The 19,856-nt window shown below is 40.5% G+C and overlaps 2 protein-coding genes across 2 annotated transcripts; one reads left to right on the forward strand and one right to left on the reverse strand.

Moving 5' to 3' along the window:
• Positions 1-9,195: 9,195 nt before the first annotated feature.
• Positions 9,196-13,694, forward strand: LOC146705355 (single-strand DNA endonuclease ASTE1-like). The gene is made up of 4 exons (XM_085463001.1): positions 9,196-10,380; positions 10,487-10,691; positions 11,818-11,983; positions 12,064-13,694. The coding sequence occupies exons 1-4, from the start codon at positions 9,196-9,198 to the stop codon at positions 12,677-12,679; spliced, it is 2,172 nt and encodes a 723-aa protein (XP_085319127.1). The 3' UTR covers positions 12,680-13,694.
• A 1,188-nt stretch (positions 13,695-14,882) lies between these two features.
• LOC146705356 (mitochondrial outer membrane protein SLC25A46-like) lies at positions 14,883-19,851 on the reverse strand. The gene is made up of 8 exons (XM_085463002.1): positions 19,420-19,851; positions 18,706-18,748; positions 18,170-18,227; positions 17,917-17,994; positions 17,231-17,331; positions 17,060-17,116; positions 16,873-16,930; positions 14,883-15,980 (listed from the first exon to the last, which is right to left on the reverse strand). Exons 1-8 carry the CDS (start codon positions 19,682-19,684, stop codon positions 15,384-15,386), a joined length of 1,257 nt encoding a protein of 418 aa, XP_085319128.1. The 5' UTR covers positions 19,685-19,851; the 3' UTR covers positions 14,883-15,383.
• Between the last annotated feature and the right edge of the window lie 5 nt (positions 19,852-19,856).

A 19,856-nucleotide genomic window follows, 5' to 3' on the forward strand; every position in this document is an offset into this window, starting at 1 on the left:
ACCTGCCTGCATTTCCTCCATATATGGTGACCAACCGTCCTCTTTTACCTGGACATGTCCTCTTTTCACGTTCTGTCCAGGGCATCTGGGGGATTTTCATGATTGATAAAAGTGTCCAGGTTTTCCTATATTCCGACAGAGGACCCACGTGTTTGACGTCATCCCCAAACTGCTGCTTTGTGAGCGCTTGTTCTGCACTCACAGATGGGACAGACAGCACGCAGCAACGCACCTAATGATGTTTAAAAGATCCCGAAGCGCAAGTCCATTTTCAGACAAACTGCAAAAAAAATTTCCCTCGTACCGACCCAGTGCTGGTAATTTTTCTTACCCATATGGAAAAGAGATAGAAAAAACTTATAAAAGACTTGCATAAGATTTGGCTTGCTTCATATAGTGAATCATATAAGGCTTATATGATTTACTCATGAAAGTGGCCACTTTCTCATTACTTTCATATATTGTTTTAGGAAGTATCCAAAACATACAAGTTTCATTTATATAATTTTTCAAGGGATCTTATATCTGTTTTCACACTTGTATGCTTTTCATACAAGTTTCACACAAGACAGATACAAACTTTATAAGATTTATATATATCTTTTCCATATGGGTATGCAGATGAGGCATTAATTCTGTACCATTATTTAATTCCACAGGCTTTTAAGATATTTTTTTGCACTTGTTGACTTGTGAAAGCGTATATGTGTCATGGCTGTGTGCAGGCAGGCAGGGAGGAAGGACCCAAAATGCAGGACTCGGAGGCATATGTAAACTCAAAACACGCAGGTTTATTGCTGGGCAGAAAAGGAACATAAACTTAACTAAACTAAGAATACAGAAATAAACTAAGCAGACAGGCAGGCTAGCAGACAGAACACAAAGTTAACTTGAGGGTAGAAGACGTTAACGACGCAACACAGAGTAGGGGAAGACACAGACACTAAATACAAGAGATGAACGGAGCAAAGAGGAAACAGCTGGGAGACACGGCTGATGCTGATTACACTGATGACACAGGGAGAGCACAAAGCTGAACGCACTGACATAGGACACAGACCTACAAAATAAAACAGGAAGCACACGACAGACAAAGACACACAGACTCACAAGCAGGCATAATGACATGATGGACAGACAGGGGGGACATGGAAGGAGGGACCAGGACAGGCACAGAACAGAAACCTAACAAAATGGCGAATAATAATGGAATACCTAATCAGAATAACAAAAGCATAAAGAAACAAAACACTGAGTCAACAGGCTCAGGACCACAACAGTATGGCATATTTTATTTCACAATTCATTAACCGCACAGAGAAGGCATTATTTTAATATGTTAAATATGTTTCTTTAAGCAAGTTTTTTACTGAGCCAAGTGTCCTCTTTTTTGGAAATCCAAATATGGTCACCCTACCATAGAGGCTGTGATGGCTGCACTAGCAGCCACACAGTGGTAATATCCACCATATTAGTGTAGAGGCTTATACATAAACTTGCATTCATATTTGTCTTTCTTTAAATATAGGAATTAATTTACAGGACAATAAATTAATTAATTCACATACCCACATAACACTGCATTCTAAAATAAGTGCGCACATTTTAGTTTACACTGTTATGTATGATTTAATCTTTGGTTTCTGAGTTACCTAGTTGCAGCTGCTCCAGTCCCTTGATTGAAGAGCCAAGAGGTGGAAAAGGGGCGGAGCGAGCTTTGATGGAAGACTGCAAATTGGCTCATTCCATAAATCGAGACCATGGGGGGCAATTGGAGTTCACATATGTTAGTTTAAGTTTTGTGTGTTTTACCCCTTTTTTGTGTTTTTTGTGGGCTGATCAACCACTATATAAGTTTCCCCTTTATCTCATCAAGTGAGGTCAGTATTGCGAGGGTCTGTGTGCCGCGCTGGAATGGTAGCGCTGTGCAGGGCGGCTGCTGTGTTCGCTTCGGATTACTCCTCACCCCCACCCACCCCTGTGGCTTGTCATGTCTTCACAATGTTGTGCTGTGGACATTTATGTGCTTTTTTTGTGCAGAGGAGTTTTTTTGTTTCCTGTTCTCATGCTGTCCTACCATGGAAGCATAGCATGAGCAGGGGTCTCTTTTTTTCCTCTTGTACTTTCCCCATTGTAGTGTACATTTCAATGTTTTTCTCTGATTCTACCAATCTCCGACCTGTATTCCCATGTAATGTTTGTGCTATATGTGTAAGGTCGGGGGGGGTCCCATTTCACTGCAGGGCAACCTGCATGTGACGAATAAAGCTTTGATTGATTGATTGATATTGTTGTCAACTTTGAGTACAGTTCTGTTATTTTGACCTCTTTTATGGGCCCAAGATTTTGATTCTTTTGCATGATTTAACCAATTATGTTTTTAGGATAAATAAAAAATCCTTTTTTTGGACTTTAACCTGTGCCTAGGTTTCCTTCGCTGTTCGGTCTGTCACAGAATCCAATGTTAAAATGGCTCTCAAAACTCCTCTGAAAATCAGAAGTACAGGCTGTACTTACACTGTCACCACGTCCATATAATAAACTCGACTGACACGAAAACTGAGAATTCTGTAGACCGGAGATTGCTGGCGCTCACGGTGACAGAATTTTTTCAGTACGAGTTGTAATTTTTGATTGTTGTGCGAAGAAGCTTGACGAGTGAATTGTTTGTGAGAAGAGCTGCATAAAAAAAAAAAACTTGTTGTTCCACTATGATTGTCTTGGTCTGCCTCACACTGAAATCTAGCCACTGAGGGACGCCCTGTTACAAGCTTCAATGCGTTCTTTGTTTCCTGATTTTGGAAGTCCCAGGAAGCCCGATGGGTGTGATGCCTCTGTAATGAAACCACACCTTTTATTCTTGTTTCTTAAAAGGGGAATAAACACATCAGTTGAGTAGGTGTGGCAGGTTCCTGTCAGTGTGTGCCTTTATGTTATTTTAGTACGTGTATAGATTACCATAGAGAGATAGAGATGCCAGAGATACCAATGCACAATATGGCAACAATGACGCAGGAGCTGTCCTCTTCATGACGATCTTCAGGGCTATACAAAGCTAAGGAAGATATTACTCACCTGCATGACTAACTATGCTGTCCTTGGTGTTCTGGAGTCAAAAGAGGAACCTGTCCCTGCCGGGGGCTAGGGCTGAAACAGTGCCTACCCTCACTGATCTATCATATATAATCATGATGGAGGTGCTGGTGTAACTATAACTATATGATATAATGATATCATATAATGATTTGATTGTTTTTTAAATCACTTTCCTTTTCTTAGTCTATCCTTCATTGGTAAGATACTGTGGGACAGGTAGGTGTACACACACACACAGTAAACAAACTCTTTCTGACAGAGCAGAAAAGCATCCACAGCAGCGTAATCTCGAGCCCCCTGATGCAACATTCCAAATACAAAAACACTCCATCCACAGCTTCTCCCAAACTATTTACAAAGAGCCTCTCAGAGGTGGGACCAAGTCATTGTTTTGCAAGTCTCAAGTAAGTCTCAAGTCTTTATCCCCAAGTCACAAGTCAAGTCTCAAGTAATGTCAGGCAAGAAAGAGTCGAGTCTCAAGTCACTGGTGTAAAAGTCTGAGTAAAGTCACAAGTCTGAAACTTTGAATTTCAAGTCCTTTCGAGTCTTACAAAAAACAAAAACAAAAAAAAAGCATGTTGCAGTTATATGCTAAATGTAAATATTAGACCATGTGATTTTTAAATCTGTGTTTTTCTCAACACATGACAAAATAGTGAACTTAGAAAATATACACAAATTGTGAAATTGCACCTCTATAAAATGCAGCTCAATTAAACTTAGCTCCAAGAATAATTTTCACCGACAGTTCTGAGATAAGCTGCATGTTATTCTTGGATGCGCTTGTAGGACCGGCTTTAAAATCGCATGACAAAAATATCATACACATTAAAAAAAACTGCATCACCAACATAGCCTGGACAAGATTTGCTAGTTAGATGAAGTCAGCTATCTCATCTTAGCAAAAGAGAAGGACCACCTCCTGTTCTTTACGGAACTTCAACTGTCGGACAAAGTTGGAAGTTGTTCCATCTCTGCCTGTGATTCTCTTCTTGCATGTTTTGCATATTGCGTTTCGGTTTTTTCTTGACTACTTCATAATTTATGTACCTGAAAAAAATAACTCCTTGCAACATTTTTGAGGGGGGTTTTTTCTTTTCTTTTTTAAAAAAAATCTGGTTAATTTGATTGGCTGTGCTACAGCTCACGCAGACATACGTACAGAGTGTGGTTTGAATAAATGAATTTAATTAATGGTGCACACTTTCTATATAATATGCATGTTAAATTTTATATTTGGGGTGAAATATCAAGTCTCTTCAAGTAAACCGGTTCAAGTCCAATTCAAGTACCAGGTCATTGGTGTAAAAGTCCAAGTCAAGTGACAAGTCTTAGAACATTTTAGTCCAAGTCAAGTCTAAAGTCATAAAATTAATGACTCGAGTCTGACTCGAGTCCAAGTCATGTGACTCGAGTCCACACCTCTGGAGCCTCTGACCTCTCTCCTTTACAAAAAGGAAAGCACAGGTAGGTAGCCTCCACACAAGAACACTGTCTTAACTTCTGAGTCAGAGTTACACTCGCTGTTTGTCATACAGTGATCCAGCACCAACTGAAGTCCTGATGCCGCACAAAGATGAGAACAACAGAATACACTGGTAATGCAAAGAAAGCCTGACTTTGTTGAACTCACTTTATAGTTTACCCCTCAGGTCAGCAGCATATGTTTAAGTTCAGCATTAAAAAGAGCTAAATACAGTGGAAAAAAATTGTGTTTTTTTTTTATTTTCTCCAGTGTTCCTTCCAACCAGGTTTGAAGTCAGTGAAAGCAGCTGTCTGCTCCACAGGAGACAAACACAAAACACAGACACAAACGAAGCTGAGTGAAAAAAAACACCTGAACCACAAACTGACCTTCATGAAAATATTACAAACCAAGCTCTGAGCACACTCACATAAATGGTGGTGTTTCATTTGACTTCTTCAGGAACCGGTGACAGAGATCAATAAAGCAGACGTGGAAATCAATTTGGTTCGTCACCAGATCAAATTTATTGACTGAACATCTCAAATGATGAATGTCCTACAAACTGATCAGTGTTCTGTTAGCTGTAATTAAACAGTGTAAAATATACTTTAGGACCAAACATCACAAAAATGATGTGAATGTACCCACATTAAAGTGACAATGCGATGCACAGTAACTTCACAGCTGGGCTTCATCTGGTGGTTCTACTAAGTTACAGTTTGACATACGTTAAAAACTCCTTCAGCAAAGACTCTCACGCTGAAAACAGACTTTAAATGTATGAAAGAAAGCAATGAAAATGTGGAGCTTCTAGCTGATTTTAAACTGTATTTATTTTAAACCAGGTGTTCCAGCTGGTCTGTCATGTATAGACATGAGGTTTTCAGATCTTTCAGGTTGAAGCTGTTCTATGGAGTACAGTCACCTGGATTCCTGACCTAACGGTTTATTTGTTTGTTTTTGTTTTATTTTTTTATATTTTGAATCATATTGCAAAACAAGCTAACTATACAAATTTTATTATACCAACTGTATACAGTCTTGTATGAAGACAATACATGTCTTTATACTATATATAAAGGTGTAGACTGCAATAAGTGTGGGCTCTTGGGGAATTCCCATGATGCATTGAATATTTCTTCTTCAGTCACCTTCCTCACTCAACATGTGTTAACAGACCTCTCTGCACGGAATCATACTTGTTGTTAATCTCTGGCTCTCTTCCTCAGCATGTCTTTTATCCTTTCTTCCTTTTTTCACCCCTGCCGGTTGCCAAAAATGGCCGCTCCTTCCTGAGTCTGGTTCTCCTGGAGGTTTCTTCCTGTTAAAAGGGAGTTTTTTCCTTCCCACTGTTGCCAAAGATTTAAGCCCTATGGGAGTGTCACCATGAGGGTCATGGACCCTGTATTGATCCTAAAGGATAACGGTCACTCCTTCGAGGATGCCAGTGTTCACATTTTGGACAGAGAAGACAGATGGTTTTAAAGAAGAGCGAAAGCAGCCATCTATGTTCCCTGTGTGACCCCCTGTGAACAGAGGGGGAGGCTTACGTCCAGATGATTTCTTTCCATGCTTCTATGACAACAGATCTTAGTGTTCCCCCACTAGGCGAATCTCACTTTAACCCCCGTGTTGGGCTCTCCTTAGCTTTTTTCTAGGTAGGTGGTGCGATTGCCCCTGGGGTGGTCCTCCTTGGGCCCTTCTAAATACTAGCATGTTCACGCACAGAGGTGTGCAAACAGGTGTGCACACGGGTGCCTCTAAACACATTGTGCGTTGTTGATCTTGTGTGCTGCTCAGTACTGTTACTTATGCTTATTTAGGTTGTTGCTGTGGTTTTCTTGAACTTCTCATCTATGTCTTTCCCTTTCCTATCCCCCGGTCATGTCTGTTCCAATTGTAACAACTTAAAAGTAAATGAGTAATTAAATAAATAAGTAATACAGATCAATCAGATGGATCAGTATGGCAAAGTCGCAATGATCCACTTGGGAAAATAAATCTGTTGGGCATTCTTGGCCTTAAGACAATAATTGCGATTGCTACAGTGCCGGACAGGACAGGCAGAAAAAGAAAAAAAGAGAGTGGTAGAATAGTTATATTTCCACAACCCTCTATGCATAATCACATACTGTGTATGCAACCATTGCATATAGCGTATTATCTTACTTATAAAAAGAGAGATAAAGAGATAAAAGTGGCTTTATTTACAAATGGTTTTCAATTTTAAAAGCTGCTCTCCACAATATGGCTGATCTGAAGAATCCAATAGAGATTGACAGACCACGTGACTTTCGCGCATTGCATGCCGGGAACTCGTGGCAAAACAATTCAAGTACCGCATCAATCGCAAGCATTTGCAGCACCGCAAAACGTTCATTCTCTGGTTTCAATACCTTCTTGCTCTTTCTTTGTCCCCCAAAAAAGTTATGTACAAAACGAAGGAGAACAATGCCGGTCCGTACAAAGACAGACTTGATGAAAAGTCAAAGAAAAGATACGAGGAAAAAATCAAAGGTGTGAAAGGGTCAGACCCTTACGAGCACACAGAGTGGACAAAAGACGTTAGCGTGCTGCCCAACTTTCACCACGCTCAGATTTATAATTATACGGTTCTTGGAGTGAGTGCATACACTCATGAAGTTTAGTAACTTCAGGTCACTGCAACAAGCCCAGGTACAGTTTACCAACGGATGGGTGCAGGACCTTGAAACGCACCGTGTAAAGACCATTGTACGAACAAAGGTAAGTTTACCAGTCTCACAAATTATCTTCATAAATACACATTCGTTAACCATTTATTAATATAACCTTTGAGCTCAACGGTAATTAATTAGTAGTGGAAATAATTTCTGGTAGCATCACAGAAATGTAGCAGTGACAATAATACTGTATGCTGTAATCGTACTGGGCAATTAGTGATACAAATAAACTGTTTTATCCTGTGAATAAAAGTATATGTTTTTGTCAATGTACCATAATAACAGAAGCGAAACGCAATATTGTGTCACGACAATTCACTATTTATGCACAATAAATAAAGGAGCATAGCGCGACAATTTCTGTTCAGCGCCAGACTTGCTTGTAACCTATATCACCAGTTATGTTAAGAAAAATGACGCATTAACTACAACAGAAGACTGACCTTTGTGGAAATGCTTGGAGCAGGTTAACACAACGAGGAACGAAGCATTGCGCCATATTGAACACAGGAGAGTTTAGGGTTCATACGTCATCACTTTATATATATATATATATATATATATATATATATATATATATATATATATATATATATATATATAAAAGACCGTATTAGAGCATAACTAAGAGAGGATTCAGGGTCACCTGATCCAGCCCAAACTACCATATTTGTTTGGACATGTGTGGAAAAAGACCAAGTATCGTTTCTGTTCCAACAGAGTTATTAAGAGAAACACATTTGGTTTTGCTCCACAGATTAAAATTAAATAGAAAACCACACAATAAAATAGAAATAAAACCAACAGAGTAACAGAGGTATGTTAGATGCATCAGAGCAGGTGTGACCAGTGTTGGGAAGGTTACTTTTAAAATGTATTCCATTACAGAATACAGAATACATGCCCCAAAATGTATTCTGTAACATATTCCGTTATGTTACTGAATGACAGTAACGTATTCTGAATACTTTGGATTACTTAATATATTATCATGCTTTTTACAACGTGAATGTACTATTGCTGTGTGATTTATTACTATTACTGAAGGTCCGCGACTCCGAACTGTAGTAAAGGGACCTCTGACTAATACGGCGGGGTCCCTGTCGGCTCGTAGCCGAAAAATAGCTTTACTTTGTTGTGTGGGTCAACTTTTCTTGCGAGTGACAGAGAGAGGCGTTGAAAGACTGCTCCAACGGAACTTGTTGTTTTCGGAGGAAAACACGAACACGGTGTACAGTCGAGTCTTAATAGCTTACTTACAACTGGGCTCGTCAGGCTCTCTTCTTGGCTGAAGTGGTTATTATTATATTTACATGCTTCCAGCTCCCGTTTTTCCTCGATGACAGCTCGTACCTTTCCACTCCCCTTTTTCTCCCTCCTTACGCTCACAGACCCATAACGTGTATGGCAGTCCATTCTCCCTGCAACACGGACTACACTGCCCATGATGCTACATTCTTTAGAGCTATGCTTGTAGCATTCTGCCTGTTAGCTTAGCACAACAACAACAGCAACGAAAAGGCGCTCTCTCACCCAGGAAACACACAGTCGCAGAGAGAGAGAGAGCGTCGCCCTGTAAACATGGCAACCGCATGCCGCCTGGAACAAAGAGCGTAGCTGTCAAACAAACCCAAACAGTCCTGACAAAATGAAACAGGAAAGTACCGCAGTGTAATCCATTTATTTCAACAAAGTAACTGTATTCTGAATACCACTTTTTAAACGGTAACTAACGGAATACAGTTACTCATATTTTGTATTTTAAATACGTAACAGCGGTACATGTATTCCGTTACTCCCCAACACTGGGTGTGACAGTTTCTGTGTGGGTGTGTACCTATATGTTGTTTCCATAGGTACATAAAAATCTACAGACACAGAGGCAAAACCACAATAAGTACGGCTCGCCTTCATACTCTTCAAGGAATCATGGGGATTTCAAAGTTACAGAGAATGATAGATGATTTGTGTTTCTGTGAAGAGGTTAAAGTAGAAAAAACAAGTCTCATTATTGATGGTGCAGCTCTTTATTATTGTTTGTATTATAATTCTGATCCAAAGCTGGACCAGCGCTGTGGAGGAGATTATCCTGGATTTAAAGACGATGTCTGTAAGTTCTTTGAGGCTTTGAAGAACTGCGAAGTCACTCCATACATCTTCTTGGATGGAGCTGCAGGATCAGAGAAGCAGAAAACTCTTCATTCGCGTCTAAAGCGTAGACTAGAAAATGCAAAGACAATAGCAGAGAGTGAGCCTGACGCTGCACCACAAGGATGTAATGTCTTACCACCTCTGGTAAAAGATGTCTTCATAGAAATCTTGAAGGAGAAAGACATAGAGTTTAAACAGTGTTTAGGAGAGGCAGACCCTGAAGTTGTTTCTGCTGCAAATCAGAAACAATGTGCTGTGCTGTCCCATGACGCAGATTTCTGCATCTATGATGTGAACAAAGGTTTCCTTCATCTTGACAACTTTGAGTGGAAAAGAAAGAAGGATGGCAAAATTCCTGCTAAGCTCTACACACGTTCAAAGTTTTGTGAGCATTTTAAATTGGACCCTGCTCTCATGCCAGTCTTTGCTTCAATAGCAGGAAATGATTATTCAATATTAAAAGACAATGGTACCTTTGCAAATGAATCATCTTCATCTGGTGAGTACAGGATTAAAAGACTGGATGGTATACTCAGGTTTTTAAGTAAAGTGAATCTGCATGGTTTGAACGACTCACAGAAGAGAGAACGTGCTCTGAGTCAAGCTTTAAGTCATGTTGGTAAAGAAGAAAACCAAACTTTCAAACTCTCCATTCAAAAGTATGTTCAACCAGAAAAAACAAGTTCTGAGTTGCCATCATGGGTGAGTAAAAAAGTTGAGCGTGGAGAAATCACCACTTTCGTCATAAGTGTTGTGGATCAGAAGACTATTCTGCTGCCTGTTCTTGTGGAGGACTTTTCACAGCGCAGTAGTTACACAGCTGCTTACCCCATCAGACAGTACTTCTATGGACTGTTAATTGGAGGTCAGATGTGCACTGAATATGACAGGGATAGAGAAGAGATCAAAGACAAACGTGTCCCATCCATAGGGAAACAACTGCAACTACAGCATCTGCATAAGGTACTGAGGTTAATCATGAAATATGTGTTTAATTACTCTGACAGGTCATAGATGTGTTTCTGTGGTACATGTGAGCATCTTGTCTGTGTGGTACCTTTCTGTGCAGGCTCCTGAGGGTTTGCGTCGCAGAGTGTTTGAAGAAGCTCTGCAGGTTCAGACTTCAGCCTTAGAAAACATCCCCGACCAGCTGAAGCTGCCAGTCTGTGTGACTGTTTTCTGGTTTAACAACTTAAAGCTTGGCCAAAAAGCTGAAACTGTCCACTGCCTCCACGCCCTCCTGCTGGGGTTTGTGTGTGATCGTGATGGTCCAGGTAAGTCTCTGAGCTCACTGAGCAACATGACTGATATTTTACTAGCAAATACATGGAAATATGTGTAAATCAGTATTTTCACTCATTACTTTATTAGTAACACTTGTGATACGCCTGCTATTGTTTTCACTCCTATTTAGTGTTGTTGTTTATTTTGTTCTCTTTGTGTCTGTCATTGAAGTGGACTAATTATTAGGAACATCTAAATGTGATTCAGCCCAAAAAGCATCAAAAATAATATAAAAGTGTGAAATAAGGTGAGATGCATGTTTCAGTTTAAGTGGTCCCAATATGACCTCGATGATATAAGAGAGATAAGACTTTATTGATCCCGTGGTGGGGAAATTTGTGCATTACCTCAGCTCAGGTACGGATAGCAGAAGAAAAATTGAAAAAAATACAAATAAAATATAAACAAATACAAAATAAGTAAGATAATACGCTACATGCAATGGTTGCATACACAGTATGTGATTATGGATGGAGGGTTGTGGAAATATGCAAGTAACTATTCTACCACTACTATTACTATGTAAGTAATAATATCATTGAATGAGGAGGAAAATACATTATATTTATACATTATATTTATACATTATATTTCATAGATTTTGCTAATAAAGTAGACATCTACATGACATCATAACCTGAGCAGAGTTAGATTAGGCTTAGTTTGTCTCTCAGACTGGAGAGATGGTTTTAGAGACAGCTGAATGAAAGTCACAGGTCTGCAAGCATCACACTGTTTTCAAGCCAATATGTCCCACTGCTGATTGAAAGGAAAAAAAAGGAAATCAGTGTTCATTATTCTGCTGTAACTCTGTGAAACATAGTTTATTAGCTGTATTTCTTATAAATTGGCATTTTGTTACAGTTTCACAAAGACAGTTAAGTCTGAACATTTAAATTTTACAGTTATCTACATAATTACATTCTTTATGGTTAAGGAAGTGGGTCCACATAGACTATTTATACAGAGGATATTTCCCTGCATGTTACAGCAGGTTATAGTCTCTTTGAAAGCAGTCAGCAGATGGACTGTAGTCAGAGTTCCTGATGCTTCCACACAAACTGCTGCTGGTCTCTGGTTCTGTGTCACTGAAACTTTGTCTTATTTTGTCTGTAGAGGACGAGTTTGAGAGGAAGATGAAAACTTTAAAGGATGCAGCTATCAGGAGGAAATGGCAGCCCCGTGTGGCTCATGCTTTCAGCCAATGGCTGTGCTGCATGAGGCAGAGCCTCCACCTGAACCAGCTGCTGTGTTCCCCTCTACCAGAACCTCAGTGTGCCCGGTAAACACCAGACCAATGATGCGCTCCACAGATGTGTAACACACTTCATCAACTTTAACTGAGATTTTCTGCTTTGTCAGGCTTTACTGTGGACCTCTCCTTCATCGGCTGGCAGATGAAGAGACGTTTGAAAAACTACTGAAAACACTGAGAGGAAAAAAGAAGAAATTATATCAGGATTTAAAGACCATTTTTCATCTACTCGCACGGAAAAAAACTCTGGTTATCGGCGACTCTGTTCTTAAAGATGTGGACCCAGAGATTCCAGCAACTACACTCACATACAGATCAGGGGCCACAGCAGGCGACATTGAGGCTAAACTGAAACTCCTGGCTCAGGATGAACATAGATTTGATAAAATTGTAATTCATGTCAGCAATAACGACATCCAGAATCATCAACTGGAGGTCATAAAACCTAAAATTGAGTCGGTGTGTAACTTTGCAAAAACGATGTCGGATTCTGTAGGTTTCTCTGGTCCCCTCCCCAGTCGAACCAATGCTCACATCATTAGAAGCCTGTCATCGTTTAACTGCTGGCTGTCTAACTGGTGTCCAGAAAACAATGTAGGCTTCATAAATAACTGGAAAATGTTTGGGTTAAAACCTGGTCTCATTGAGAGCAACCACATCTATCCAACTCGCGAGGGTGCAGATCTCATTTCTAGAAAACTGGCCAAGTTTATTCTGAGTTAAAAACAGAAAGCTGAGGTGTTTTCAGTGTTACATTATTATATTAGATAGTCTGACTCACCTGGTGACGTTCTCAGTCTAATGCACATTTTAAAGAAACAGCAGATGTTTTCTATTCAACACAAATGCTCTTTGACAATGAAAGTTAAGAACACAGAGAAATGCAGTGACGCAGGTTTGGGAGCGACGGCTTCCTCACCTCCTCCCTGCTTTTGTCTTTTGGATAAACATGATGACATTTTAGAAACTGAAAGTAATGCATGAATAAAACTTGACCCTACCTCTAAATTAAATACATTAAGTAGAAAAGAAAAAGTAAACCAGTGAAATATAGAAGCAGGCTATCGGTTTGGTTTGTTTTATAACTGAACTGAATGAAAGTGGGCTGACGAAGAGGAGTCTTTGAGCAGCCGGAAGCTGAAGAAAGCAGGACGATGTGTCTAACAAGCAGCAGCTGAGAGAGGAAGCGGAGGAACACATCAATGTTTTATCAGAGTCTGTCTATTATTTGTTCTTTGCTGTAACAAGAGACCGAGGTGGACATATTTAGCAGGTATTGTCTAACAACACATGATTAGCACAGGAAGTTAATTCACTGCAGTTTTATTTATACAGCCCCAAATCACAACAGTCGGCTCAAGGAGCTTATTTTAAGATAAAGAAAATGCTTTAATGTTCATGAAAGGATGAAGATATTTAATGTGTTTGTTATAACAGCTTAATTATCATTTGTGCCTGCAGTGTGACCATGCAGTGGTCCACAAATCTGGAATAATTTTCAAATCACTTCAAAAACATTAACATCTTTCTCTTCAAATGCAACACAACAGTTGCAACAAAATCTTTTAAATATAATTGTATATTTTATTATATAATGCAAATTATGAATACTGTAAAATATGTCTGATTTTGAAAGAATTTTTCTTGTGATAGAGTACTATTATTTCTGTCTACATATACTGGATTATATATACTGAATTTTTATCATTATTGTGTTTTTCTGGATCATTTAGTGATTTAGCTTGGTGTTATAGTTTACATATTTTAAAATGTAGATGTATTTTTCTGTATATTATCTCAAGTTTTGGGCCAAATAACTATTACAACCAAATAACTCTACAAATAACTACCTTATACGTTATGATCTTGAAATTCGTATTTCATTTGTGAATAAACGGAAACTGTTTCTCAGAGACTTTTCCGTCAGTTTCTGAATTTATTGTCAGGCTTTTGCTTGTATGTCGCAGCACTCTGCAAATTACTTTTGAATAAAGTTACACAGATCAATAACGAGTTTGTTCCTGTTCCATGTGAACTATCCAGATAAAGCTGGAGGTTAAGAATAAAGCATTGGTGATGTTTTCCTCTCATCTCCTTAGTCCTGTTTGGAAATAAAGAGAATCTCAGACAGATGCTTATTTTCACCCCAGTTAAAGTATCTGTATTAAAAGTCAATCCACATGTTTTCTCTGTATTACTGTAAAGTCTTTAGAATCAGAATCAGAATACTTTATTGATCCCTGGGGGAAATTATTTTTTGTTACAGTGCTCCATTTTAAACCAATATTAAGACAAGACAGACAATACACTAACTAAGAATAGTATAATATATACATATATATACATACATACATAAGTCACTCATAAATAAATAGTTGGAAAAGAAACATGTGTAGCTGTAGTAGCAAACAGTGTGTTACACTTTAATATAAAGCGCTTTTAGGAAACTTATATAAATATAATCGAACTGAACTAAGGGCTCTACAGGGAAATGCTTTACCTTACTGTAAACAGCTTCACCTTGTGGAAGAACACAGTTATTACAACCAGTAACGCTGCAGTCTCCACCGGTCAGGTTATTATCTGCAGCTGAAAACATTGAAGCAGACTTTAGAAAGTACCCCTGCTACCTGTGACACGTACAGGATCCTCTGTGATGGTTTTTCTCACGTCTCAAATGTCTGTCCTCCACCTCTGAGCAAGAAACCCTTATCATGCTGAGGGAGATCTCTGCTCCTGACATAAGGAGAGAAGAGGCTGCAGGAGTTTTAACCTTCACAGTGCTGTGACACAGATGCAGTCACATTTTTAAAACTTTCAAAATAAGTCAGAAAAGTTTGAAATTTCTTCTATGAAACTTAAAAAGCTGAATTTCAAAATAATCCAAATTAATCCATTTAAAAATGTTTCAAAAAGAAGAAAAATGTCAAATTAACATTGATTTATTTCACATTTAAACATTTACAGACACCATTACACCTTACACCAGCTTAAACAGACACTTATTTTGAAAAGCCCGGCTCATCTCATCCAAGTATCGCTTTAGAGACCAATCGATCAGAAATAATTTAGTCTAAATCTACACTGAACTTTTTTTAATTTTTTTTTTACAACTTTATACAAAAACATCTGTTTACATGTTTGTTTGTATATCAGTAGTGGGTGACCAATCAGCTGTCAGAGCTGAACAAAAACACAGGAAGTGATGCTCAGTTTACGTGAAGGAAAACAACTGCCACCACTGTTTGTCCAAACATAAGCAGGAAGTGACATCATTGGGGAGGAGGTGACACAATCTGGTGATTCTTAGTGGTTGCTAGGTAACAGGACTCAAGTGCTGATGTCGTCACACGAGCAGGTCTTTTTCGTCTCATTTACAAGATGAGAAATGTCCTGTTGTCATGACAACAGTCTCTGTAGTAACAACCTAGCTGGCCTTGGCATCCAGCAGCAGCACCCTCATCAGCGTCCTGGCGGCGGCCAGCAGCGCTCCGTGCAAAGCATACTGGGCTACCAGCACGCCAAAACCTCGGTAGAAGCCAGCCCCGCCTTCCTTGCGGCTGATGGCGTGCAGGCAGTCAGAGAAGCCATCATACTGCGTGTTTACGGGCACTACCAGCGGGCTCCCGCCATTTCCCACCGCGACCACTCCATCGGTGGCATCAATGATGGTGCGCGTACCCTGCAGAGCCAGGCGATGTAGCACCGTCTCAAGAGGAAACAACACCACGTCAGCCACCAGAGAACCCGCCCAAGATGCCGCCAGCTCGGGGAAGTAGGCATCCAGTGGATTGGATGGTTCTGCCCGCTGCTTCTTGCTACGCTGGTGCAGCCACAGCACCACCCGCTGGATGGAGGTAGCCACAGCATAGCGCAGAATGGCATGCAGCGCAGCGGGAAGCAGCAGGCATCTGAGAGGAAGCAGGCGACGACTGTGAGGTGCGCCGACACCCAGCAGTCGAGCAACACCCTCACGGACGCAGTCCAGCAGGCCAGAGGACGACTCATCCCGCACAATCTCGCTCTGAAGATGGAGAGAGGAACACAGGTCCGATCAAATGATCAATTTAAAAAAAACAACAACAACAACAAAAAAAAAAAAACACACACACACACACACACACACACACACACACACACACACACACACACACACACATATACACACACACATACATACACACACACACACACACACACACACACATCCAGCTAATCATTGCTCTAAATCAGCGGTCACCAACCCCCGGGCCTCGGACCGTGAGTGAGTCGTTTGGTGCCGGGCCACAAGAGTTGAGGCTCAGGTGTGAAATGTATAGTTTTAAGGGTTTTTATCGGTTTTCAGCGTTATTTTGTTATCGTTTTTATCGTTAACTCGTTTTCCTTGGTCTTTTCACGTGTGTTATGAATAAATCTTCTTTTTTTCGGTACCGGTACTAGTTTTATTTTATTGTATTTATCCGCGACACCTTAAAGGCCGGTCCGTGAAAATATTGTCGGGCATAAACCGGTCCGTGGCGCAAAAAAGGTTGGGGACCGCTGCTCTAAATGACTGAACAGCTGCTCCTCAGCTTCCTGTTTGTGTGACATCATCATGCTCTCGTTGTTTCAAACAGGAACCGTGTGGCTGATGGCGTCATCAATCTCACACAACGCTGGTAAGGTGTTGGAGAGATTATGCACCACTTTATGTGATCTCATGGCAGTGAAGGCATAAACCAACATCAAAAAGTCGCAACAACACCTCACTCTCATTGGTTGCTCTGTGAGTGATGTCATGAACAGAGAAAGAGGTTCTGATCTAGACCACTAGTTGGTAAACCTCATCATGTGATAAAAGGAAAGCTAATGAGCTGCTGCTAACTGACTGCTGTCATAAAAGAGGCATCGCTATTCAATAAACAATAATCAGTGACCTGCACGGTCTCAATGAGGCTGGCACAGTAAAATGGAAGAGCGACGACTGCCGTTAATCTGCAAGAGAGAGAGAGAGAAAGAGGAGGCGGGGTCAGTTTGTATCTCAGTCTCTGTTTAACAGCAAAAAAAAAAAAAAAAAAAAAGAACTGACAGGTAAGAAGATGAAGAAGAAGAAGAAAAACTGACCCTTTAAGCAGCAAATGCCCAGCCACCTGTTTCCAGCTGCACCTGTGAGGAAGCTCCCTTCACGCACACACACACACACACACACACACACACACACACACACACACACACACACGTCAGAGTGACGTTGTACAATACTGTATCCATGTGCTAGTGGGAGCAGGTGGTTACCGTGGCAGTGGCGTGAACTCGCTGATGATGCCCTCGGCTCCGAGCGTAACACCATGAACGATGAATGTGCTGCCCATCCCCTTCCACAGAGCCTTCACACCCTGATCAACACAACATATTAATCACCGACAACATAATAACACAATTTATATCCTGAAGTATAAATGCGTGTGGACAGGCCGACTCAGGTTAGTGGGAGGAAGCCGGAGTAGATCAGTAGTAGTCCTCCTTCCTGTGAGGCAACATCACAGTGCCCCCTCCATCATCAATAATTAAGTCTCTATTTTTATTCTTTTAATATTTATCTATGAGTTTTCATATTGTATTTATAATAAATACATTATACTGTATTATTATTTATTTAGATTATTCTGATCAGTTGTAAACCTCCATATTGTATCTGCATTTACTATTTTGCAATATTTAAACTTTTTAAACTTATTTGTAAATAATGTTAGAATACTTTCATTTTCCATTTTAATATATTTAACTTTGTATTATTAAAAGAAATATTCTAAATGTCATTATGTCCAAATACATTTAGATTTTCCTATTTGATTAATATTTTTATACTGCTTTTTATACAAATATAATTATCATAATTTATAAGAAACAATCAAACATATTCAAAATGATCTTTTTACATATATTTTTATTCATCTTTGGGTTTTAGTGTGTCCCGTTACCTGAGCTTTGGTGATGCTGTACATTACAGCGACAGCGCTGAATGGAGTCAGGTGATAACACCGGGCGTGGTAGTTCACCTGATGTAAACAGCCAATCAGAGTGCAGCAACAGAAAGAGGAAAATAAAAATTTAATGTCTCAAAACGCACAAAAATGAAATAAAAAAGTTTCTCCCACAGCGTTAATAAAAGTATTTTAATCCATAGCCATCATTATTTATGGATCATTTATTGATAAGAAGGTGAGGTCATACCTGGCACTGTCTGCGGAACACAATGCAGGGGTGAGAGAGGACGTTCTCTGTGAACAGACTGAGTGCACACACACACACACACACACACACACACACACACACACACACACACACACACACACACACACACGTTTTAGTTAGAAACCCCCTGACTTCTCCAAACTCACACTTCAGCCTGTTTTTGGGATGAAAGTGTCAAAAAGTAAAACATCTCGCTTTTTGGTTGTCACTAATGGCGAGCACTGACACAGTCTCGTCCCTTTTTTGCTCTCATTTTTCCCTGTGATTAGAACCAAAATCACCACCAGCATCTTTGACTCGACAGTGGAGACTTTTGTTGCAGTGAGTCGCTGAAACTAAATGAAGCTTCAGCTTCAGTGGAAACACTGAGAACAGAAAGATGTGTGATTGTTCCCAACCATGGAGTCCAAACAGTTCAGACTGAATAAACTCATTCAAGCTGAATATTGGTCCACATTCAGTGACTTGGTCCGAGCCTCTGCTCATCTTGAAACCATGAGAAACGATTTCCTCACCTGACGAATCCAACCCCGAAGCCAGCGAATCGATTCAGCTGCTCTGCAACGACAAAAGCAAACACGATAAACTCGCACAGTGCAGGACGTCCATAAATAAAATCAATAACGGCTTTATTCACATAAGCTACCAAACAGTCTGCTGTCTAGTTCATTCATCACCGAGGATGATTCCACTGTTTTAATAACTTTTAACTCCAATAAAGTTAGTTAATAAGTAGTAAACTAAACATAGCACAACAAACACAAATTACAGAAAGCTGCCTTTGAGAGTTCAGGCGGTGCTGCAGAATAAAGCTGCTCATACCAGATATTTACTGTCAAGCTCGTTGGAGTTAGACTCTGTTTTGCGTTACTTACTGTATTTCCAGGTATGTTTGCATGTTTTTAACACATCTTTGCATTTTGCGTTTCCCATTTTGGGAAATGATGGGCGAGTCAAAATTTTACTATATTACTGTATTTACTATTTGTGCATTTTGTTAGCCAACTGGCTAATATAATTAGCCTTCTAGTTAACTAGCCGCTAGCCCAGTCCGTTTATTACATAATTACTCTGAGCTTGATTAGCTTGTGCGCTAGCTTCCGGTTAGCATGCATGCTGACAGGTCATCGGCGCCTATCAGACCATTATCTCTTTAGTTGGCCAGCTCTGGCTTCATCCTGTCACTAGCCAGCTAGACTAGGTGACTCTGAACCTGCACAACAACCTACCAGCGGGGGGCCTGCTGGGATTTGGAGCTTCCCAGCCGCTTGCAGAACCTGCGATCTCTCCCGGGGCGTCATCGAACAGAGGTGTCCGCTCTCCAGGGTGCAGGTTGCGGCTGCCGGGGATGTCGGGCGGCGTGGTGACCCAGTGGTGGAGCTGCGGTTCGGCGGGGGCTCCGGCGCTCCGAACCGGGTAGCCCGCTCCGTACAGCGGGTCATCCCGGCCACGGTACCCGAGCCCGTCGAAGCTGTCCGGCCGCCTGGAGGCCATGTCAGGGTCGGAGCGAGTGAGGGGGGCGACACTGATATCCGGCTAGCAGAGCTCAGGGGAGCGCATCAAAGTGTGCGCGGACAGAAGACACGGTTTAATGGAGAACCTGTAACGACCTAATCAACCCGACCCACACCAAAACATCCACCTGCCACCCGGAAACACTTCTTTT

The sequence above is a fragment of the Copadichromis virginalis genome, linkage group LG7 (assembly GCF_057382275.1).
Source record: "Copadichromis virginalis isolate Kocher_CV1m ecotype Utaka linkage group LG7, C_Virginalis_male_GT1.1, whole genome shotgun sequence".
NCBI lineage: Eukaryota > Metazoa > Chordata > Actinopteri > Cichliformes > Cichlidae > Copadichromis > Copadichromis virginalis.

Excerpts from the sequence above, each read along its gene's own strand:
- LOC146705356 (XM_085463002.1), bottom strand. The coding sequence starts at position 19,684 with ATGGCCTCCAGGCGGCCGGACAGCTTCGACGGGCTCGGGTACCGTGGC. Across the intron at positions 17,117-17,230 it reads GAGTTCACGCCACTGCCACG|GGAGCTTCCTCACAGGTGCA; the intron begins GTAACCACCTGC and ends GTGTGCGTGAAG. Across the intron at positions 16,931-17,059 it reads GGGCATTTGCTGCTTAAAGG|ATTAACGGCAGTCGTCGCTC; the intron begins GTCAGTTTTTCT and ends TCTCTCTTGCAG.
- LOC146705355 (XM_085463001.1), top strand. The coding sequence starts at position 9,196 with ATGGGGATTTCAAAGTTACAGAGAATGATAGATGATTTGTGTTTCTGT. Across the intron at positions 10,381-10,486 it reads AACTACAGCATCTGCATAAG|GCTCCTGAGGGTTTGCGTCG; the intron begins GTACTGAGGTTA and ends CTTTCTGTGCAG. Across the intron at positions 11,984-12,063 it reads CCAGAACCTCAGTGTGCCCG|GCTTTACTGTGGACCTCTCC; the intron begins GTAAACACCAGA and ends CTGCTTTGTCAG.